Consider the following 19433-nt stretch of genomic DNA (forward strand, 5'->3'; position numbering starts at 1 on the left):
GTATCCATTTTGCAAAGAGTATATTACCCTGGGAATCCCAATGACAGGATTATCTTGGTTAAACCCACATCCATTGTAAACAGTTTAAGCATCCTCAAATAGTATCCACTGTCTGAATATTCAAGATTTATCTGGATAGTGGCAGTTCTTTTGATCAAAGCATAATTCACTTTTAGAGTCACTCAAATTAGTTCCTATGCTGGCCAGTCCATTTATACATTAATTTGTTCATTCATTCATTCAGCATGTATTTGTGGAAGTGCTATGTGGCAGTCACTGTTTCAGGCATAGAGAATTTAATACTTAAAAAATCCAAAGTTCTTGCACTTCTCAAGCTTTCATTCTATGGAGCTCTAGAGAGAGACATAAAAACAGTGAATAATAACAGTTAATAGGAATAATAAACAGGAGTAGGAAGTCAATGATAAGTGATTTGAGGAGGGAAAAAAAGGACAAGGGGAGAAAGGGATGTGCTATTTCATGAAGGATGTTAGGGTAAGCTGCTCAGAGGAGGCAGCATTTTAGCAGAAAACTGAATGAAATTAGGGAGCTCTGGCCACTCAGTATCTGCAGATGAGCTGAGAAAATTTGCAGGAGTCAAAGTGTAAGGTGGGGAGAGTGGTTTGCATGAGGAACAGCATGGAGGCCAGTGTGTCTGGAGCTGCTCCCCAGAATCAGGTGGGAGGGACGGGGATGAGGCCAGAGAGGGAGCCAAGGCTGACATGTAGGGCTCCGACCTGGTGAAGATTTGGCTCTTTGTCTGAGTGTGATGAGAAATCTCTGACGGGTTTGGAGCAGGCAAATGGCATTACCCAACCTTTGCCACAGGCTACATATATGTATATTCTTGTTTATAAAAGGCAGACAAGTGAAAAAATATTAAATGTTTCTGTCCAGATATATCACCATTACTTTTATACCTTTGTATTTTACCTTAATTTAAAAAAAAATTCCTCTGGAATTTATTGTCTTCCATGGGGTGAATTCTCTTTTATTCCACCTCAACTGACAGCCAATTTCTATGCTTTCCTTGCTAATTAAAATATAAAATTTTCCCATATTCTTGTGTTTCTAATAGTTTTCTTATGTATTTTGATATTTGACTATGTAACATAAAGAATTTGTTTGTATCATAGATTATGGTGAACACATAAGCCTTTTTCAGTGTAAAACGAGCCACTTTAACTTACTGCATTTTCCCCTGTGTGATTGTTTTTGACATTTTATACTGAAGCAAAGGGAAAAAAAAGTAAGCACAAGTCTAGAGCTATGTAAAGCTAAACACGTAGGGTGGTTCTCTTTAAGCAGTGAAATTACAATGGATTTTTTCCTTTTCTGTGCCTTTTTCTAAAATGCAAACCTATGTATTGCTTCTCTGCGAAGGTGTTTCCATATTTCAGCAAAGTGGCCAAGACTGGAGACCACTTGGTGCCCTCATGCTCTCTGTGCCGTGTGTTTGCCACACATTTGGATGCCTCAGGAGCATCACGACTACTTCTGCCCCACTACTTTTCCCATTTCCCAATGCAGATTGAATACCAGGTTAGAAATCTAGGGTCAGGTTGGAATCCTGAGAGGGATTCTGTTCTCTTCTCTCGGAGCAGGCAATGGCCCCCCACTCCAGTACTCTTGCCTGGAAAATCCCATGGATGGAGGAGCCTGGTAGGCTGCAGTCCATGGGGTCGCTAGGAGTCGGACACGACTGAGCAACTTCACTTTGACTTTTCACTTTCATGCACTGGAGAAGGAAATGGCAACCCACTCCAGTGTTCTTGCCTGGAGAATCCCAGGGATGGGGGAGCCTGGTGGGCTGCCATCTATGGGGTCGCACAGAGTCGGACACGACTTAAGCGACTTAGCAACAGTAGCATTCTCTTCTCTATCAGTTGAAAGTGAAAGTGAAAGGTGCTCAGTCATGTCCCACTCATGGCAACCCCATGGACTGTACAGTCCATGGAATTCTCTAGGCCAGAAAACTGGAGTGAGTAGCCTTTCCCTTCTCCAGGGGATCTTCCCAACTCAGGGATCAAACCCAGGTCTTCCAAATTGCGGGCAGATTCTTTACCAGCTGAGCCACAAGGGAAGCCCAAGAATACTGGAATGGATAGCCTTTCCCTTTTCCAATGGATCTTCCTGATCCAGAAATTGAACCAGGGTCTCCTGTATTGCAGGCGGATTCTTTACCAACTGAGCTATCAGGGAAGCCCCTCTATCAGTTAAGTCTTTGCAATAAAAGTTCTCAGATATTTATCATATCCATCTCCTACTTCCTAATCCTTTGTGCTTTGCTGCTGCTGCTGCTAAGTCACTTCAGTCGTGTCCGACTCTGTGCGACCCCATAGACGGCAGCCCACCAAGCTCCCCCGTCCCTGGGATTCTCCAGGCAAGAACACTGGAGTGGGTTGCCATTTCCTTCTCCAATGCATGAAAGTGAAAAGTGAAAGTGAAGTCGCTCAGTCGTGCCCGACTCTTAGCGACCCCATGGACTGCAGCCTACCAGGCTCCTCTGTCCATGGGATTTTCCAGGCAAGAGTACTGGAGTGGGTTACCATCGCCTTCTCCCTTTGTGCCCTGGTTTATTCTTTATCATCTCTCACTTGAAACTAATATCACTATAGGTTCCTAACTGATAGTTTCTCTGGCATTAGTTTTGCTTTCCTGAAACAATCTTCAATGGGGTCATCAGAATGATCTTTCTAAAACTATTAGGTAGTGATTACCTAATAGTCTTCAGTGATGCTTCACAATTGAGATAGTTGTTCCCATGATAGTCTGTAGTGGTGTTCTAAGATGTATAAAGTTACCCAAAGAAAAACGAGTGATTCCATTATCTTTATATTAAAATAAATATATGCTGTGGAATGGGCTACAAAATTTGCCCACATTTTAAAGAAATGTTACAGAAATTCCATGAACGTTGTGGGCATTTCAAGTTATACCTCCCCCTGTGTCCCTTTTCTTCAAATTCACTGCCATTAGAGGTGTTTTATTTTTTTTTAATATATATTTTTTGGCTAAGTTGCATGGCATGTGGGATCTTAGTTCTCTACTGGGGATCAAACCCATGCCCCTTGTATTAGAAGTTTGGAGTCTTAACCACTGGACCACCAGGGAAGTCCTCTAGAGGTTTTATAGAAGAAAGGTTTGAGAAACACTGGTTCATATGAAAAAGTTCAAGCTCCTTATCATAGCTTGTCAAAAAGACCAGTATAATGAGATCCTTTTTTACCTTCACTATGAATTTTCCCTGTGTTGTCCTGAAATAATGAACAGCTTCTGGGTTTGTAGAGACTGTATTTTTGAATGCCTCGTTGCCTTTTCACACTGCTTTCCAACAGAGTACCTTTCCCTATTTCCTTGACTGTCTAATAACTCGAGCTCCTTCAAGAGTCAGTGAGCGATCTCATCCTTCAGAATCCTTCCCCAGCCTGCTCTCCCCTCCCATCCCTAACCGTCTCACTGCTCTCTGTGCATACTATTGGCATTGCATGCCAGGGGTTGGACTTGTTCTCCGCCCATATTTCCTTAAGGGGGTATCTTTCATTTCACCCTCCTAGAGAGGGCATTTGAAAGGGAACCCTTGGAACTTCACCCAGCAGCTCATTACATTTCTCAGAATACTGAGGATTCTCCTGAATAGTGAGATTGTTCAGACCTAGCATCAGTGGGCCAGATTAACAACGTGGCAGAATTGCTTCCTTAAAAAGCCAACTTGGGCCATCTCTGGCTTGTCCTCTTATAGTAACTGTCTGAAAGAAGGAATGGGCTTCCTGTCTACTCTTTGCTCCTGAGTAGTAGGCACACGTGGCAAGTCATCCGCTCTGTGGATGTGGCCTGACTGTTGTCCACCTCCTGTTTCAGGAGTGAGGCGAGAGCAGGGGTAACTTGGGTGGGCAAATAGGACATCCCAGCGCATTGTGCAGTATCCCATTGTCAGAGCCGCGAATAAAGCTCACAGTCCCTGTTTGGAACTGATATTATCAACGTGTGTGCTTAGTTAGTTAAAACCTAAGGAGAAGAGAGTCTATAATATCAGAAATTTCACTCACTAATTTAGTTCTATCAATCAGCCTATAAACTTCCTGAAAGCCAGAACTGACCATCTCTATTTTATATTTCCATGGACAAGGAGTACTTGACAAATAAAAGGTGCTTAATTTTTTATTTCTTAATTTTTTTGTGTGGTTATAGACATAATGAAAATGATTTTAGGAACAAAAAATTTTGTAAAAATAAGAAATAAAAAGTGATTCAACAAACCAAAGGTTGTATATTAACAAAATATAAACTTGTACACTTTTTTTTACTATATTAATGTACTTTCTTTGCTAAACGGAAATAATCATTTGCACCTGAAGGAACAAAGGCTAACAGAAATTAAGTAGCTTGCCCAGTGTCACACAAATATTGGGCCATGAGAGCCACCAGAACTCTTAAAAGGTATTCTGTAATTTATTTAGGATACTTCCATCCCTGGGCATTATGGTTGTTTTCAGTTTTCTCACGGTGATAAATAATGCTGCTTATGTTGAATATCCTTAGAGCCAAATCTGTGTACATATTTCTGGTCATTTTCTTCAGAAAAATTCCTAGAAGTGAATTTTTTGCCTTTACTTGCTTTTCCCTCTAAGTTCAAATCTATTACATGCACAAAATGGAAAATTTGGAAAATACAGAAAAGCACAAAATAATAAAGCAAAAACTATTGATAATCTCCCCTTCTAGATATTACCATTTTTAACACTTCATTCTTTTTATGTATACATGTACATACATATTATATGTATATAGCACTATATGAGCTTCTCTGGTAACTCAGCTGGTAAAGAATCCGCCTGCATTGCAGGAGACCTGGGTTTGATCCCTGGGTTGGGAAGATCCCCTGCAGGAGGGCATGGCAAGCCACTTTAGTATTCTTGTCTGGAGAACCCCATGGACAGAGGAGCCTGGCGGGCTACAGTTCATGGGGTCACAAGAGTCAGACACGATTGAGCGACTAAGCACAGCACAGCACTATATATGTTGTTACTGTTCAGTAGTTAAGTCGTGTTTGGCTCTTTTGTGATTCCATGAAGCCTGCCAGGCTCCTCTGTCCATGAGTTCTCCAGACAAGAACACTGGGGTGGGTTGTCATTTCTTTCTCCAGGGACTATATACATACACACATACATATAAATGTAGTGTTATATATAACTGTATCGAAGTATATACTTTACATTTTGTTATAGAAAATTGTATGATATTGCCTAGGATCGAAACTGCGTCTCTTATGTCTCCTGCGTTGGCAGGTGGGTTCTTTACCACTGGCACCTCCTAGGAAGCCCATATATTATAGAAAATTATATGATATTGCTACATGTATAAATATCTACATGTTTTCTTTGTAGGTAATCAATTAACTAATTGTAGAAACCATATTTCGGAGTTTAAGGAAAGTATACTACGCTTAAAAAACAAAACAGAAAGAAATCGCCAAGAGTTGCTTAATGCCTTCAAGGAAATGAAACTTGACATTTCAGAGAAAGAACGTGATGCACAAAATGCAGGTTTGCATTGTTTTTGTTTTGTGTATGGTGGTTTGTTGTGTAATGTTTTGTGTTTGGAAATTTAGATTTTATGCTTTCTGATTTTAGGGCATATGTTTCCAGTAGATATAACTAAATCAGTACTCATTCTTTTACTATGAAATATGCAAAAGTACGGTAAGAGACATCACTGATAAATTTCCTCTCACCTGTACCTCGAAAATGGTCCTCTTCTAGTTTCTGTCTCTGTGAACGGTGCCGCCATCCGTGATCCATCTGCAGAAGCAGCCAGAAACCTGCACATCCTCTCTGAATCCTTCCTCTTCCTCTAGCATACTTCTCCCATGACTGTCAGTGAGCAGTCCTATTGATTCATAATCCTGTATATCTCACAAATCTATCCACATTTTTCTGTCACCATCTCTACTACCCGAATCAGGCTCCTTTCATGCTTCATCTGAATGACTGCTAACATCTTTTTTCCCCTTTTCTCTCTCCATTCTTGTCCCCACCTGTTTATGCTCACGTTAGCCAAAGTGAAGGCTACACTGTCCTGCAAATCAACTTTCCTTGGCTCTCCATTTCTTCAGGATGAAAAGTTCTGCCTCCTGCTTCCCCTTCTGTAATCCAGTACCTCCCCTGAACTCAGCCCCTGGCAGCCGCTGATCAATTCTTCATAGTTTTCCATTTTCCAGAATGCCATACAAATGGAATCACACAGTGTATAACCTTTATGGACTCTTTGACTTAGCATAGATTCATCCAAGTTGTTATGCGACCGATTGTTTGTTGCCTTTTAGTTACTTAGTAATATTCCACTGTATGGATGTGCAGTGGAGAGTTTGTTTCACCAATTAAGAGACATTTGGATTGTTTTTCACGTTTCTTTGTTTTTTGGTGATTGCAACTACCTGTTGTCATAAGCATTTGTGTACAGATTTTTTTGTATGAAGATAATTTTCCTTTCTTTAAGATAAATATCTAGGATTGATGGGCATATGATAGGTGGATGTTTAACATTATAAGAAACTGCCAAGATGTTTATCAGAGTGGTTGTGTCATTTTGGATCAATGTATGAGAGTCACAGTCACTCCAGTTAATTATAGCCTTTCTGGTGTCATGGCCTCTCATAGTTTTAAGGTGTATTTCTCTGGTGACTAATGATGTTGAACTTTTTTATGTGCTCCTTGGCCCTCCATGTATCTTCTTTGATGAGATTCCTATTCAGATTTTTACACATTTCTAATTGAGTAGTTTTTTCTTGTTGTTGAGTTTTGAATATTAAAAAGCATATTAAAAAGCAGAAACGTTACTTTGCCAATAAAGGTCCATATAGTCAAAGCTATGGTTTTTCCAGTAGTTATGTATGGATGTGAGAGTTGGACTACAAAGAAAGCATCAAGAAAGTTGATATTTTGAACTGTGTGGTGTTGGAGAAGACTCTTGAGAGTCCCTTGGACAGCAAGAAGATCAAAACAGTCAATCCTAGAGGAAATCAGTCCTGAATATTCATTGTAAGGACTGATGTTGAAGCTGAAGCTCCGAAACTTTGGCCACCTGATGCAAAGAACTGACTCGTTGGAAAAGACCCTGATGCTGGGAGAGATTGAAGTCAGGAGGAGAAGGGGATGACAGAGAATGAGGTGGTTGGATGGCATCACCCACTTGATGAACATGAGTTTGAGCAAGCTCTGGGAGTTGGTGATGGACAGGGAAGCCTGGCGTGCTGCAGTTCATGGGGTCACAAAGAATAGGACACAACTGAGTGACTGAACTGAACTGTTGAGTTCTGAGAGTTGTAGATATCCTGGATACATATCTCATGAATGTGTGATTTGGAAATATTTTCTCCCAGGCTGTGATTTGTCTTATTTTCTTTGTGGTGTCCTTCAGAAAGCAAACATTTTTAATTTTGATAAAGTTGAGTTTTCCTTTTTATGTATTATGCCTTTGATGTTGTATCTAAGAACTCTTTATCTAACTCAGGGTCATAAAGATTTTCTTTTTTTTTTAATTTATCATTTTAGATTTTACATTTAGGTCTATGAAAGTTTTGAGTTTATTTCTATAAATGGCATGAAGTATAGGTAAAGTTTCAGTTTTTAGTCAGTTCAGTTCATTCGCTCAGTCGTTTCCGACTCTTTGCGACTCCACGGAATGCAACACACCAGGCCTCCCTGTCCATCACCAACTCCTGGAGTTTATTCAAATTCATGTCCCTTGAGTTGGTGATGCCATCCAACCATCTCATCCTCTGTTGTCCCCTTCTCCTCCTGCCTTCAATCTTTCCCAGCATCAGGGTCTTTTCAAATGAGTCAGCTCTTCGCATCAGGTGGCCAAAGTATTGGAGTTCCAGCTTCAACGTCAGTCCTTCCAATAAATATTCAGGACTGATTTCTTTTCGGATAGACTGGTTGGATCTCCTTGCAGCCCAAGGGACTCTTAAGAGTCTTCTCCAACACCACATTCAAACACCACAGTTTTTATTATTAGAGTATAATTGCTTTACAAAGTTGTGTTCGTTTCAGTTGTATAATGAAATGTATCAGCTATATGTATACATGTATCCCCTTCCCCTTGGACCTCTCTCCCTCCCCTCCTCCCACCCACTGAGGTCATCACGGAGCACCGAGCTGAGCTTCCTGTGCTATACCGCAGCCTCCCCCTAGGTATCTATTTTACACATGGGTGGAAGACCAAATAGACATCTCTCCAAAGGAGATGTACATGTCCAAGAAGCACATGAAAAGATGCTCAACATCACTAATTATTAGAGAAATGCAAGGTTCAGTCTTTTTCATGTGAATGTCTAAGTGTTTTAGAATCATATATCAAAAAGGTTTTTCTTTCTGCAATTACCTGTACATCTTCTTCAAAAATCAGTTGGCCATATTTGTGTGGATCTATGTCTGTATCTCTGTTGTTCCATAGGTCTGTGTATCTGTTTGTTCTGTAGTACTCCACTGCCTTGATTACTGTAGTATGTATTATGAATTAAATTGGGTACTGTACGTCCTTCAACTTTGTTCTTCTTTTTCAGAATGATGGGGCAAATTTGAATGAGTGGAGTCATTAAATGTTGAGAGGCTTGAAAATAAAGTTATAAAAATACAGGCTTTGATGATGTGATGTTAAAGTGGTAGAGCAGGCCAGTTAGAGCATGTTTCAGTTCTACTTCCTTCGTTTGGAACCGTCTGTTCTGTTAGCCTCTGGTTGTGTCACTCATAGTGTTAGATTTTCATTAAATACCTTGAAAATAAATGGGCTTCCCTGGTGGCTCAGATGGTAAAGAATCCTCCTGTAATGCAGGAGACTGGGTTTGATTTCTGGGTTGGGAAGATCCCCTGGAGAAGGGGATGGCAACCCACTCCAGTATTCTTGCCTGGAGAATTCCATGGATAGAGGAGCCTGGTGAGCTACAGTCCATGGGGTCACAAAGAGTCAGACATGACTGAGTGACTAACACTTTCACTTTAAAATAAACATGAATCAATAATCTTTGAGCTGTATTTTATAGCCTTACGATGTTGTTAATTCACAGTTAATAGTGTGTATCCTATATATTGAATACTTAATTAATCGTGAATTAACTTATTAACTACTATGTTAAAAAATTGTACTGGAAAGAGAAGAATCCCTATAGTTGTGAACTCAAAAACCCTATCTTTTCTCTTTTTCAGTTGAGAAGAAAGTGAATGCCTCGGATACAAATGAAACAGTATCTGATGCATTTGAAGTCTTAAAGTTCTTTTTCCCTCATCTAAGGAAAGTAGATAGACTTTACCCTGATGTAATCATGGGCAGAGAGAAAACAGGCGGTAAGAAAACTTAGCATTGGAAGATCAAATACAGACATTTTGATGTTTGGAAACATCCTTTTAAATTTTAAAATGTAATCAACTCATATGATATTCAGACAGACCCCAAGCCTATCTGGCATTCATTTGTATTACTGGAAATCAGTGTATTGTCTTTCAGAAAAAAATTGTTCAATAAATATTTGGAGACTTGAATTTAAATCCAAGTTTAATGAACATGCTTTGAAAATAAGTCAATATAAGCCAGACATCATTAAGCATCTGTTACATGCTTGGCAACTCTTTTCTCCTTTGGTTTTGATAAATCTATTTCTTATCTGGTTGTCTTCCTATTTCCTCATCTTTCTGGGGAGCAAAGTCAATAAAAGCCTTACAGAAGAGATAATGCTTGAGTTAAGCCTTGAAGAATAAGTTCAATTTCACCACGTATAGGAGAAGAGAAAAAGTATTTGCATTGGAAGCAAGGATATTAGGTTAAATCTCAGAACACCTGCCATTGCCACCAACCTTGTTCATTCCAATGAGCGAGTCATTCCAGGTCAGAGGTCAGCAAACCAGCGCCTGCAGGCCAGATTTGCCTGTCTTTAAGAAGCTTTATTGGACCATAGTCATGCTCGTTGTTCACTTATTGTCTACGACTGCTTTTGTGCTTCAGCAGCAGAGATAAGTAGCGTCAGCAGAGATGATATGGCCCAAGAGCTGAAAATTGTACTGTCTGGCCCTTCAATAGAAAAAGTGAGCTGACCTCTGCTCTTGGCAGTTCCTTGGGAATAAACAGCGTTGGTCTGTGTCACATGCCTCTAAGAAACCTGTTGTGTTGGGATGGAGGAGCCAGGTGACATTGTTTTCCATCTCCCGAATTCTGTGTCCCATATACCAAGTTAGATGTTTTCTTTCATTATCTCATTTCATTCTCACAATCCAATGCAGGAGGGCCTGTGATTATCTTTATTTCTTACCTGAGGCCTAGAGAGATGATGGAACTGTCTGAGATCACACTTGTAAAGGTCTTCACTTGCATCATATTCCTTCCTAGAAGTATTTTAATCGTGGCCTATAAATATGCACATACACATGCGTGAATGTATGAGAGAGTACACACCAGACAAAACTACATCTTACAGAAAGAGGAGGAGTTGAAAGACACAGCGAAGGTAAAATCAGTACCCAGTAACTCTAAGATACTGGATACCAAGGAGAAGCCCAGCCTTGATAAGCATCAGAAAAGATAAACTAAAGCCCATGATATAGAGTGAAAGGAAGGAGAGAGAGAGAGGTTGGTAACTGGGAAGAGCAATGGAATTCCTTGCGTGGGAGCTCGGGGTGTTGAAATAAACCGGTTATCAGTGCTGCATTAAATCCTGAATAATTGTCTAATCCCCCAACTGTTTCCTTCTTTACAACCATTGCTGAATATATTCATCCTTCTTTTGAGACTCCTTTTGTGGATTTCCTCCTTCCTTGGAAGGAGAGGCTTGCATATAAACCTTCATCCTCAGAAGTAATTTAAAGGGAGATTTTAGCTACCTTAAAGATGACATAAAACATTTGCAAGAGTACTGAAGTCTGTAGCATGGCCTCCTGGGGAACCTGTCATCAGGCTTGTATCCTCTCTATTCTGATATATCTCAGATAATTTCTACTCTCTATAGCCCCTCTGTAACTATTTTTCATTCAGCCTTCTTTTCTTGCCTGGTCTATTGAAATAGACTTGTCATTTTTCTCTTGGCTTTAGTATTGTCAAAGTCAATTCATTCCTAATACTTTCCTCAGAGAGACATACTTAAGTGCATAACTCATCATGCACAACTGTTCCTTAAAATCCTTCAGTAGATGCTCAGTGCGTATAGAATGACATTAACTCCCTGATATGGTATATGCACCAAGACCAAGTGAAGTCGCTCAGTCGTGTCCAACTCTTTGCGACCCCATGGACTGTAGCCTACCATGCTCCTCCATCCATGGGATTTTCCAGGCAAGAGTACTGGAGTGGGTTGCCATTTCCTTCTTCAGAGGATCTTCCTGACCCAGGGATCGAACCCGGGTCTCCTGCATTGTAGGCAGACACTTTACCGTCTGAGCCACAAGGGAAGTCCTGGGTATGTGCACAGTAGTCTGTATCTTTCAAAGTCTTTTAAAGGCTATATCTTTCAAATCTCATTTTCTGCCACTTCCTTTTTTTGCAGCAACCCTAGACATTTCCTACAAGTTGATAATTATCAGTTGATAATTGCCTATAAGGAACATATCACCTCCTGTCAACACACAACTAACTTGTCATATCTCTTATCCAATATGACTTTTCAGCTTAACTGACAACTTCTTTGTGAAGTCTTCCACGTTTCCTGCTTTAACAAGCTTCTGCCCAGCACCAAACACTTACTAGGCTCTAGTGAGATAGTGATGAACAGACTCGGAACTTATCCTCTTAGAGACAAATGAGGAAACAATTACAATAGAAATTAATCAGTGCTCTGACAAGGATATGCAAGGGTAGAGCCAAATCTACTTGGGGATTTAGGGAAGGCCAATCTTTGTGACCAACCCAGATAGCATATTAAAAAGCAGAGACATTACTTTGCCAACAAAGGTCCATCTAGTCAAGGCTATGGTTTTTCCAGTGGTCATGTATGGATGTGAGAGTTGGACTATGAAGAAATCTGAGCGCCGAAGAATTGATGCTTTTGAACTGTGGTGTTGGAGAAGACTCTTGAGAGTCCCTTGGACTGAAAGGAGATCCAACCAGTCCATCCTAAAGGAGACCAGTCCTGGGTGTTCATTGGAAGGACTGATGCTAAAGCTGAAACTCCAGTACTTTGGCCACCTCATGGGAAGAGCTGACTCATTTGAAAACACCCTGATGCTGGGAGGGATTAGGGACAGGAGGAGAAGGGGATGACAGAGGATGAGATGGCTGGATGGCATCACCGACTCGATGCACATGAGTTTGGGTGAACTCCGGGAGTTGGTGATGGACAGGGAGGCCTGGCGTGCTGCGATTCATGGGGTCGCAAAGAGTCCCACATGATTGAGCGACTGAACTGAACTGAACTGAATCTGTACTTGGGGAATTAGGGAAGGCTTCCTGGAGGAGGTGACATCTAAAGTGAGACATAAAGAATAAAAAGAATTGCAATGGGATGAGTAAGGAAAAGGGCTTCCCAGGTGGTGCTAGTGATAAAGAACCTGCCTGCCAATGCAGGAGATGCAGGTTCTCCTGCATGGGTTTGATTCATGGGGTAGGAAGAACCCCTGGAGGAGGGCATGGCAACCCACTCTAATATTCTTGCCTGGAGAATCCCATGGACAGAGGAGCCTGGTGGGCTATAGTCCATAGAGTCGCAAAGAGTTGGACACAACTGAAACAATTCAGCACACATGCATGCATGCAAGTAGAGAAAAGACAGATGGTGGATAGCAGAAAAGGAGAAGAAAGAATGTGAAAGGTCTAACAGCAAGAGGACTTGGAAAAAAAGATGTGGTTTGTGTGCACAACTGGGGCTGGTGTCTGTCGGCAGTAAAATATGAGGCAGAGGCCAAATAATAGAGGAGTTTGGCCATGTGTTTATCCATCCCAGATTTTTGGACATTGTTATGTGGCAGTCATTATGGTAATGCTGGATTCATAATAACAGTGAACAAGAGAAGCAGAGTCAACCCTCACTCAGTGTGCAGTCTAGGTAGGAAGACAAATGGGTAGCAACAAAAAGGACAAGTTGTATGAGAGACGAGGTCAGAATCCATTTAGAAAGAGTGAGTAGAACTAGCACAGGCGCCCGAAAAAGAGTGTTCTGGGCACCAAGGAATGGTGCATGCAGATGCCTGGAGAGGAACAAGGACTGAATGATCAGTCTGGGAAGCTGAAAGACACCAAGGAAGACTGGTTTTGAGAGAGGGTATTTGAAACAGAAGATGTAGGTTGGGACTGGGTCACTAAGGGTCTTGCAGATTTTTGTAAATGTATTCCATATCCTAAGACATGGGAAGCTGTTCAAGAAATTCCTTTCGAGAGTAGATCCCAAAATTTGAAACTTGACTCCTGCTTCACACCATTCATAAAAATCAATTCCAGGTGGATTGTAGATCTAAATATAACAGGCAGATAATAAATCAGCTAGAAGATGATCTGGAAAACATCTTTATGGACTTGAAGATAAGCAAACATTTCTCAGCAGGAATCACAAAGCACTGGCCATAAAGGAAATGATTGATAAATTGCACAGTGCTAAAGTTAAGAGCATCTTTTCTTAATTTTAAGAGGTAAAACATTGAAAAGGAAACCCGTGATGGAAGATGATATTTATAATACACATAACTGACAAAGGGTTCATATTCAGAATCTATGAAGAGCATCAGTAAATCAGTAAGGAAAATACAGACAGCTTAATAGAGAAATGGACAAATCTTGAACAGGGACTTCACAAAAGAATATCCAAAGGTCAACAAACATATGAAAATATGCTCAAACACAATAGTAATCAGGGAAATACTGATTCTTACTGCTGTCACTGAAGTTCAATAATTTTTCTTAAGTAAACACCTCTCAGTGTTTTGTATACCAGGGCTCTGATGGTTTTGACAACTTTGTTTTACAGCTTGATTATTGCTTTTTAGGGAGAGGATTTTTCTGAGTTCCTCACTGAGCCATTCTCGAAGTACTTATCTCCATTATAAAGGTGTGGAAATTAAGGCAGGACAGGACAGAAAAACATCTACTTTTGCTTTATTGACTATGCCAAAGCCTTTGACTGTGTGGATCACAATAAACTGTGGAAAATTCTTCAAGAGATGGGAATACCAAACCACCTGACCTGCTTCCTGAGAAATCTGTATGCAGGTCAAGAAGCAACAGTTAGAACTGGACATGGAACAACAGACTGGTTCCAAATTGGGAAAGGAGTATGTCAAAGCTGTATATTGTCACCCTGCTTATTTAACTTATATGCAGAGTACATCATGAGAAACGGTGGGCTGGCTGAAGCACAAGCTGGAATCAAGATTGCCGGGAGAAATATCAATAACCTCAGATATGCAGGTGACACCACGCTTATGGCAGAAAGTAAAGAAGAACTAAAGAGCCTCTTGATGAAAGTGAAAGAGGAGAATGGAAAAGTTGGCTTAAAACTCAACATTCAGAAAACTAAGATCATGGCATCCGGTCCCATCACTTCATGTCAAATAGATGGGGCAACAGTGGCTGACTTTATTTTTTTGGACTCCAAAATCACTACAGATGGTAACCGCAGCCATGAAATTAGAAGACACTTTCTCCTTGGAAGAAAAGCTATAACCAACCTAGACAGCATATTAAAAAGCAGAGACATTACCTTGCCAACAAAGGTTCATCTAGTCAAAGCTATGGTTTTTCCAGTAGTCATGTATGGGTGTGAGAGTTGGACTATAAAGAAAGCTAAGCGTGGATGAATTGATGCTTTTTAACTGTGGTGTACTGCAAGGAAATTCAACAAGTCCATCCTAAAGGAAATCAGTCCTGAATATTCATTGGAAGGATTGATGCTGAAGCTGAAACTCCAGTGCTTTGGCCACCTGATGCAAAGAACTGACTCATTGGGAAAGACCCTGATGCTGGGAAAGATTGAAGGTGGGAGGAGAAGGGGACAACAGAGGATGAGGTGATTGGATGGCATCACCAACACGATGGACATGAGTTTGAATAGGCTCCGGAAGTTGGTGATGGACAGGGAGGCCTGGCATGCTGCAGTCCATGGGGTCACAAAGAGTCAGACATAACTGAGCGACTGAACTGACTGACTGTATATCTTGACCCAACTCAAATAGCTGAGCACTGGTACAGCAAAGATTGAGTTTGGGTAGACTTCGCTGATAGTATCTTAACATCTATTGGAAATGGGGTCTCTTCTCCTAGTGCTTCAGTCATTAACATGCAATAAAAGTCACTTAAAGTCATGGATCCATGCCTGATAGATTCCATCAGTCATTTAGAAATTACTTCATACAATTTTTTCACAGGTGAAAATATTTCAAAGTATTTTTCCTATTTTAGGTTCCAGCATCTCCTTGGGAAGAAGAATAGAAAATCAGCCAGTGTATGATGTTTTGTACCCAGTTAGATGACAGCTGTAATAAATGGAGAATGGCTAGTTTTATTTTTCAGTACATTGAAACTCTTCACATGAGAGCATCATAGAGTCTATTTAATGCGTTTGCTAACAATTCCCTGCAAATCGGAATTTCCTCAAAAAGAAAATATGTGATAAAACTTAACAGCAGTTTGGATTATTTTTGCAATAGAGTTGCAAATACTTTTTTGATGACGGCACAACTAACCCAAACATAGTAATGAGCATACATATTCGTGCTAAATTACGTTTTTCTCTGTGCTTTGAAATGATACCATATTCCTGTGCCTGCAGTTACCTTTGCACTGGGTATTTCCACTGTCAACAGAGGAAATTATAGTTACCTGAAGCAAACACTGACCTCTATCCTCTCCAGGATGACTCTTCCAGAAGAGAAGGACTCTGTGGTGATCGTCTCTATCGCAGATGTATGTATGAAAAATAAACAGGTCGCCTCACTCCTGACCCGTAGTCTCTAAACACTGTGGTAATCACAGTGGTAATTTCCTCTGTGGTTATCACTGCATCATTTTGAATTTTATCTTAAATTTTAAAAAGCATCTCCTAGATGCCTTTTTTGAATAACAATGTATTTAATACTTGTTTGATGCCACCATCAGTTTAAGGGAAATGAAACAGTTCTGTGTGGAGAAATATGATTATATTGTTAAATATGCTATCAGGAACCCTGTATACTATATGGTACAGAAATTATATTTAAAAACAGGACATGTAAATGGATGCTATAGTAACAAAACCTGCCCAGACCAAGAAAAGGTTAGTATATGAATCAAGAGATAATTTATATTAAGTCACAGTAACTATTATTAATTGAGGGACTCCTTTCTATGTCTGAAGGATTGTGGACAATTTTTATATACATTATTTATAACCTGCATATAACCCTGTAAAGTAGGTATCCAGATGAAAAACCTGGGTCTTAAAGAAAGTAAATAGTTTTCCCAGCACTTAATAGAGCAGATTCAAATCTGCATCTGTCTAGCAGCCCAAAGTTTTCTGTCTTGCCTCTGATGCCATGTAAAATTGTAAAGTGTGGTATAAATATTAACACCATAAAAGGTGTTTCAGAGAAGAATTTGGCAGAAGATATCAGATTTTAAATGTGTCTATCCTTTGAATCAGAAATCTCAAGTCTTTGGAGTTATCCTAAAGAGATAATCAAGCAAGAATTTCAAAATAATCAAAATGTGACAGTAGACAGTGATGATATGTTTGTAGTACATAATATAGTGCAAAATGTGCCAATGTGATTGAGAACAGACTCTGGATCTAGATTGCCAAGGTTCCAATGCCAGCTCCTCCACTTCCTGCCTCGTGAACTTGAACAAGTTACTTAACTTCTCCATGCTTCACTTTCTTTCTTTGTGAAACAGTGATGATATTGCCTGTAGTATATGGATGTTTTGGCCATTAAATTAGCTAATATATGGGGAGTACTTACAGTGATGTATGTCACGTAGCAAGTGTTCAGTAAGTGGCAATTTCAAAGATTTTCAGTGCACTGTTGTTTTATGATAGCATATTAGATACAGCCAAAATAGGTATCAGTGAGAGGGTAAGTACTTTTGTCTACATTGCAATAATTTGTAACCATTGAAAGAATGAATATCCATATTCAGTGATATAGAAGATGTCCATATCATATTGTTGACTGAAAAAAGTTGTAAAGTATTGCGTTTAACATTATATTATCTATGGAAACTGTGATAGAGGAATCAAGGAAAGAAAGGAAAAATAGATAGAATACATAAAATGATAGAATACATAAAAAAAGACAATGAACAAACCTCGGAATGATGATCTTCAAAATATTAATAATGGTTATCTCTGGATATTGGGAGTTAAAAGGATCTCTGCTGTCCTTTAAGTTTTTTTTTCTGTTGTTTGAATTTTCTATGAAAAACATGTCTTAGTCATTGCTGCTCGGGCTTTTCTCTAGTTTCAGAGATAGGGGCTACTCTCTCATTGTGGTGCAGAAAAACGCAAAACAAGCAGAAGAATTAATAGGAACATAGAAATAAAAGATTAATTTTTTAATATTGGAAGCATTTATATAATCTTCAAAATGTTTTATCACATTACCATGTGTTACATATTACAATCTTTATTTCTTTACTGTTGGCACATCTGCCTAAAATGTTTAGACCAATAATAAAATATCAGGGAACAAATTTTAAAATGGACTATAGAATGCTTAAGAGGTATAACTTTAGTAGTACATTTAACATATGTTTCAGTGGGTAAGAAATAGCTGGTGATTATATTTTTGGCTATCTTAAGAAACCGAAGTACTATAATAGAGTGGTCTGTATCACGGCTGATATTTTTAAACAAGCAGTTTAACTGTATACAAAGTTGCCTTTCAGACTACTCAGATTTGACAGTAGTAGAACTATAAGTATTCAAATATTCTCACAATTTTGTGTTGGGAATGCTTGTGGGCCCTGAGGCTACATCTTATAAATGCCATAGGTTATGTTTAAAAAAATTACCTGAAAGTATAAGCCATCAAAAGCTACTTACAAATGAATCTGTCACCTAACATAGCAGAGTAGATACAGTTTGCTGATGGAAGAAAATTTGGGAATCAAGCCAACAAATACCATCTAGAAAAATGTGGTGTGATTTTGAAGTAAGCTTCTTGTAGTGCAATACTGATAAAATGAAGACACTTTCAAAAAAAGGCAGTTCTTTGAAATAAGCCATCCCATTTTTAGGACAAAGCTGTTTTAGATACATAAGTTTTTGTGTACTAATTTCTAATTGTGATTGGTGTATAGTGATATTTCATATTATGACAAAGGGAGAATAAAGTGTCTTCAGTATTCCAGTCCGATCTTTTAGATGCATGAATATTTTAATTCTTTCATAGAAAGTAAAAACACTAGAAATATTAAGACATAGTAACATTCCACACATAAACTAGATTTACATGCATTAGTAGAACTATGAGGCATGCTTCTTCATTTCAGTAAAATATTTCTCTCATTTTTAGAGTAACGAAAATTATGTAAAATCTGTGGTTGACATGATTACAAAAAAGTAAGTACTATGTGATAAATTTAAAAATAACTTCTTTCGTTTTTCTGTCCAATTACATGTTTTTATTAGTGTCTTATTCTATTCAGTGAGTGTAACTGTGCAGAAAAAACGTGTAGTTCTATCAATGCTGTGATGAAATGTAGCTTATAATTTCCCCCCAATTCTGTACATCATCTACCCATTAAAGTCCATATTTGTCATGATATTATTTTTATAGTATCTATTCGTCATGAAATCCATGGCCTCTGAGAGAAGCCTGCTGGATTATTTTTAAAGCGTTCTTGTGTTCCTTACTGTATGAGGTTACTTTCACAGCTTCTGCTTAGAATCTCCTGCTGCGTGCACCCCAGGAGATGCAAGCACATGCTATGAACCAATATGAAATTTGTTATCAAGCAAGGTGCTGTGGAATGGACCCAGCCTTCCAAATCCTTATGCTTAAGTGGGCCGTACAACTGGTGAGGAAAAAAAAAAGCAAGTCCCAGCAAGGAAGCTAGTGGAATGGGAAGGGCAATGTGAGAGCACACCAGGTAGGAAGGATTTAACTCTAAGTTCAGGTACCAAGAAGGACTTCCTGGAGAACTTAATAACTGGACTGAGTCCAAGTGTAATCAGACATGTTTTGGGCAGACAGAAGGAGAAGAGAATGCCTGGCAAATAGAATTGCTTGGGAAGGCAGAAGGGCCAAAGAGGGAGCATGATACATGTGGGGGAAGGACTGTAAGTACCGATATCTCCTGAATGTAGTAGATGTTTGGAATTAAGGAGGAAAGATTGATGGAGATGAGGCAGGTCGTAATGAGATCATGAAAAGCCTTATGATCGGTGCTATGGCTGTGTGCTGTTTGCGTGACAAGCTAGGGTTGCCTTCAGGCTGAATCTGGCTAACAGACATGTTTGTTTCAGCCAGCAGCGCTTTGCTCTG

General features: G+C 39.5%; 1 protein-coding gene across 1 annotated transcript in view; it reads left to right on the top strand.

The window, feature by feature from the left end:
* The window catches only part of MGAT4D (MGAT4 family member D), a 41511-nt gene that overhangs the window by 5594 nt on the left and 16484 nt on the right, over window positions 1-19433 (top strand). Inside the window, exons 2-5 of the mRNA XM_086346614.1 lie at window positions 5388-5546; window positions 9207-9344; window positions 15740-15873; window positions 18462-18508. Of these exons, the coding sequence (XP_086202740.1) occupies window positions 5388-5546; window positions 9207-9344; window positions 15740-15873; window positions 18462-18508 (478 nt within the window). The remainder of the gene's footprint in view (window positions 1-5387; window positions 5547-9206; window positions 9345-15739; window positions 15874-18461; window positions 18509-19433) is intronic.

This window comes from Bos grunniens, chromosome 17, assembly GCF_055505025.1.
Source record: "Bos grunniens cultivar Pamir isolate PY7600 chromosome 17, Bosgru_T2T1.0, whole genome shotgun sequence".
NCBI lineage: Eukaryota > Metazoa > Chordata > Mammalia > Artiodactyla > Bovidae > Bos > Bos grunniens.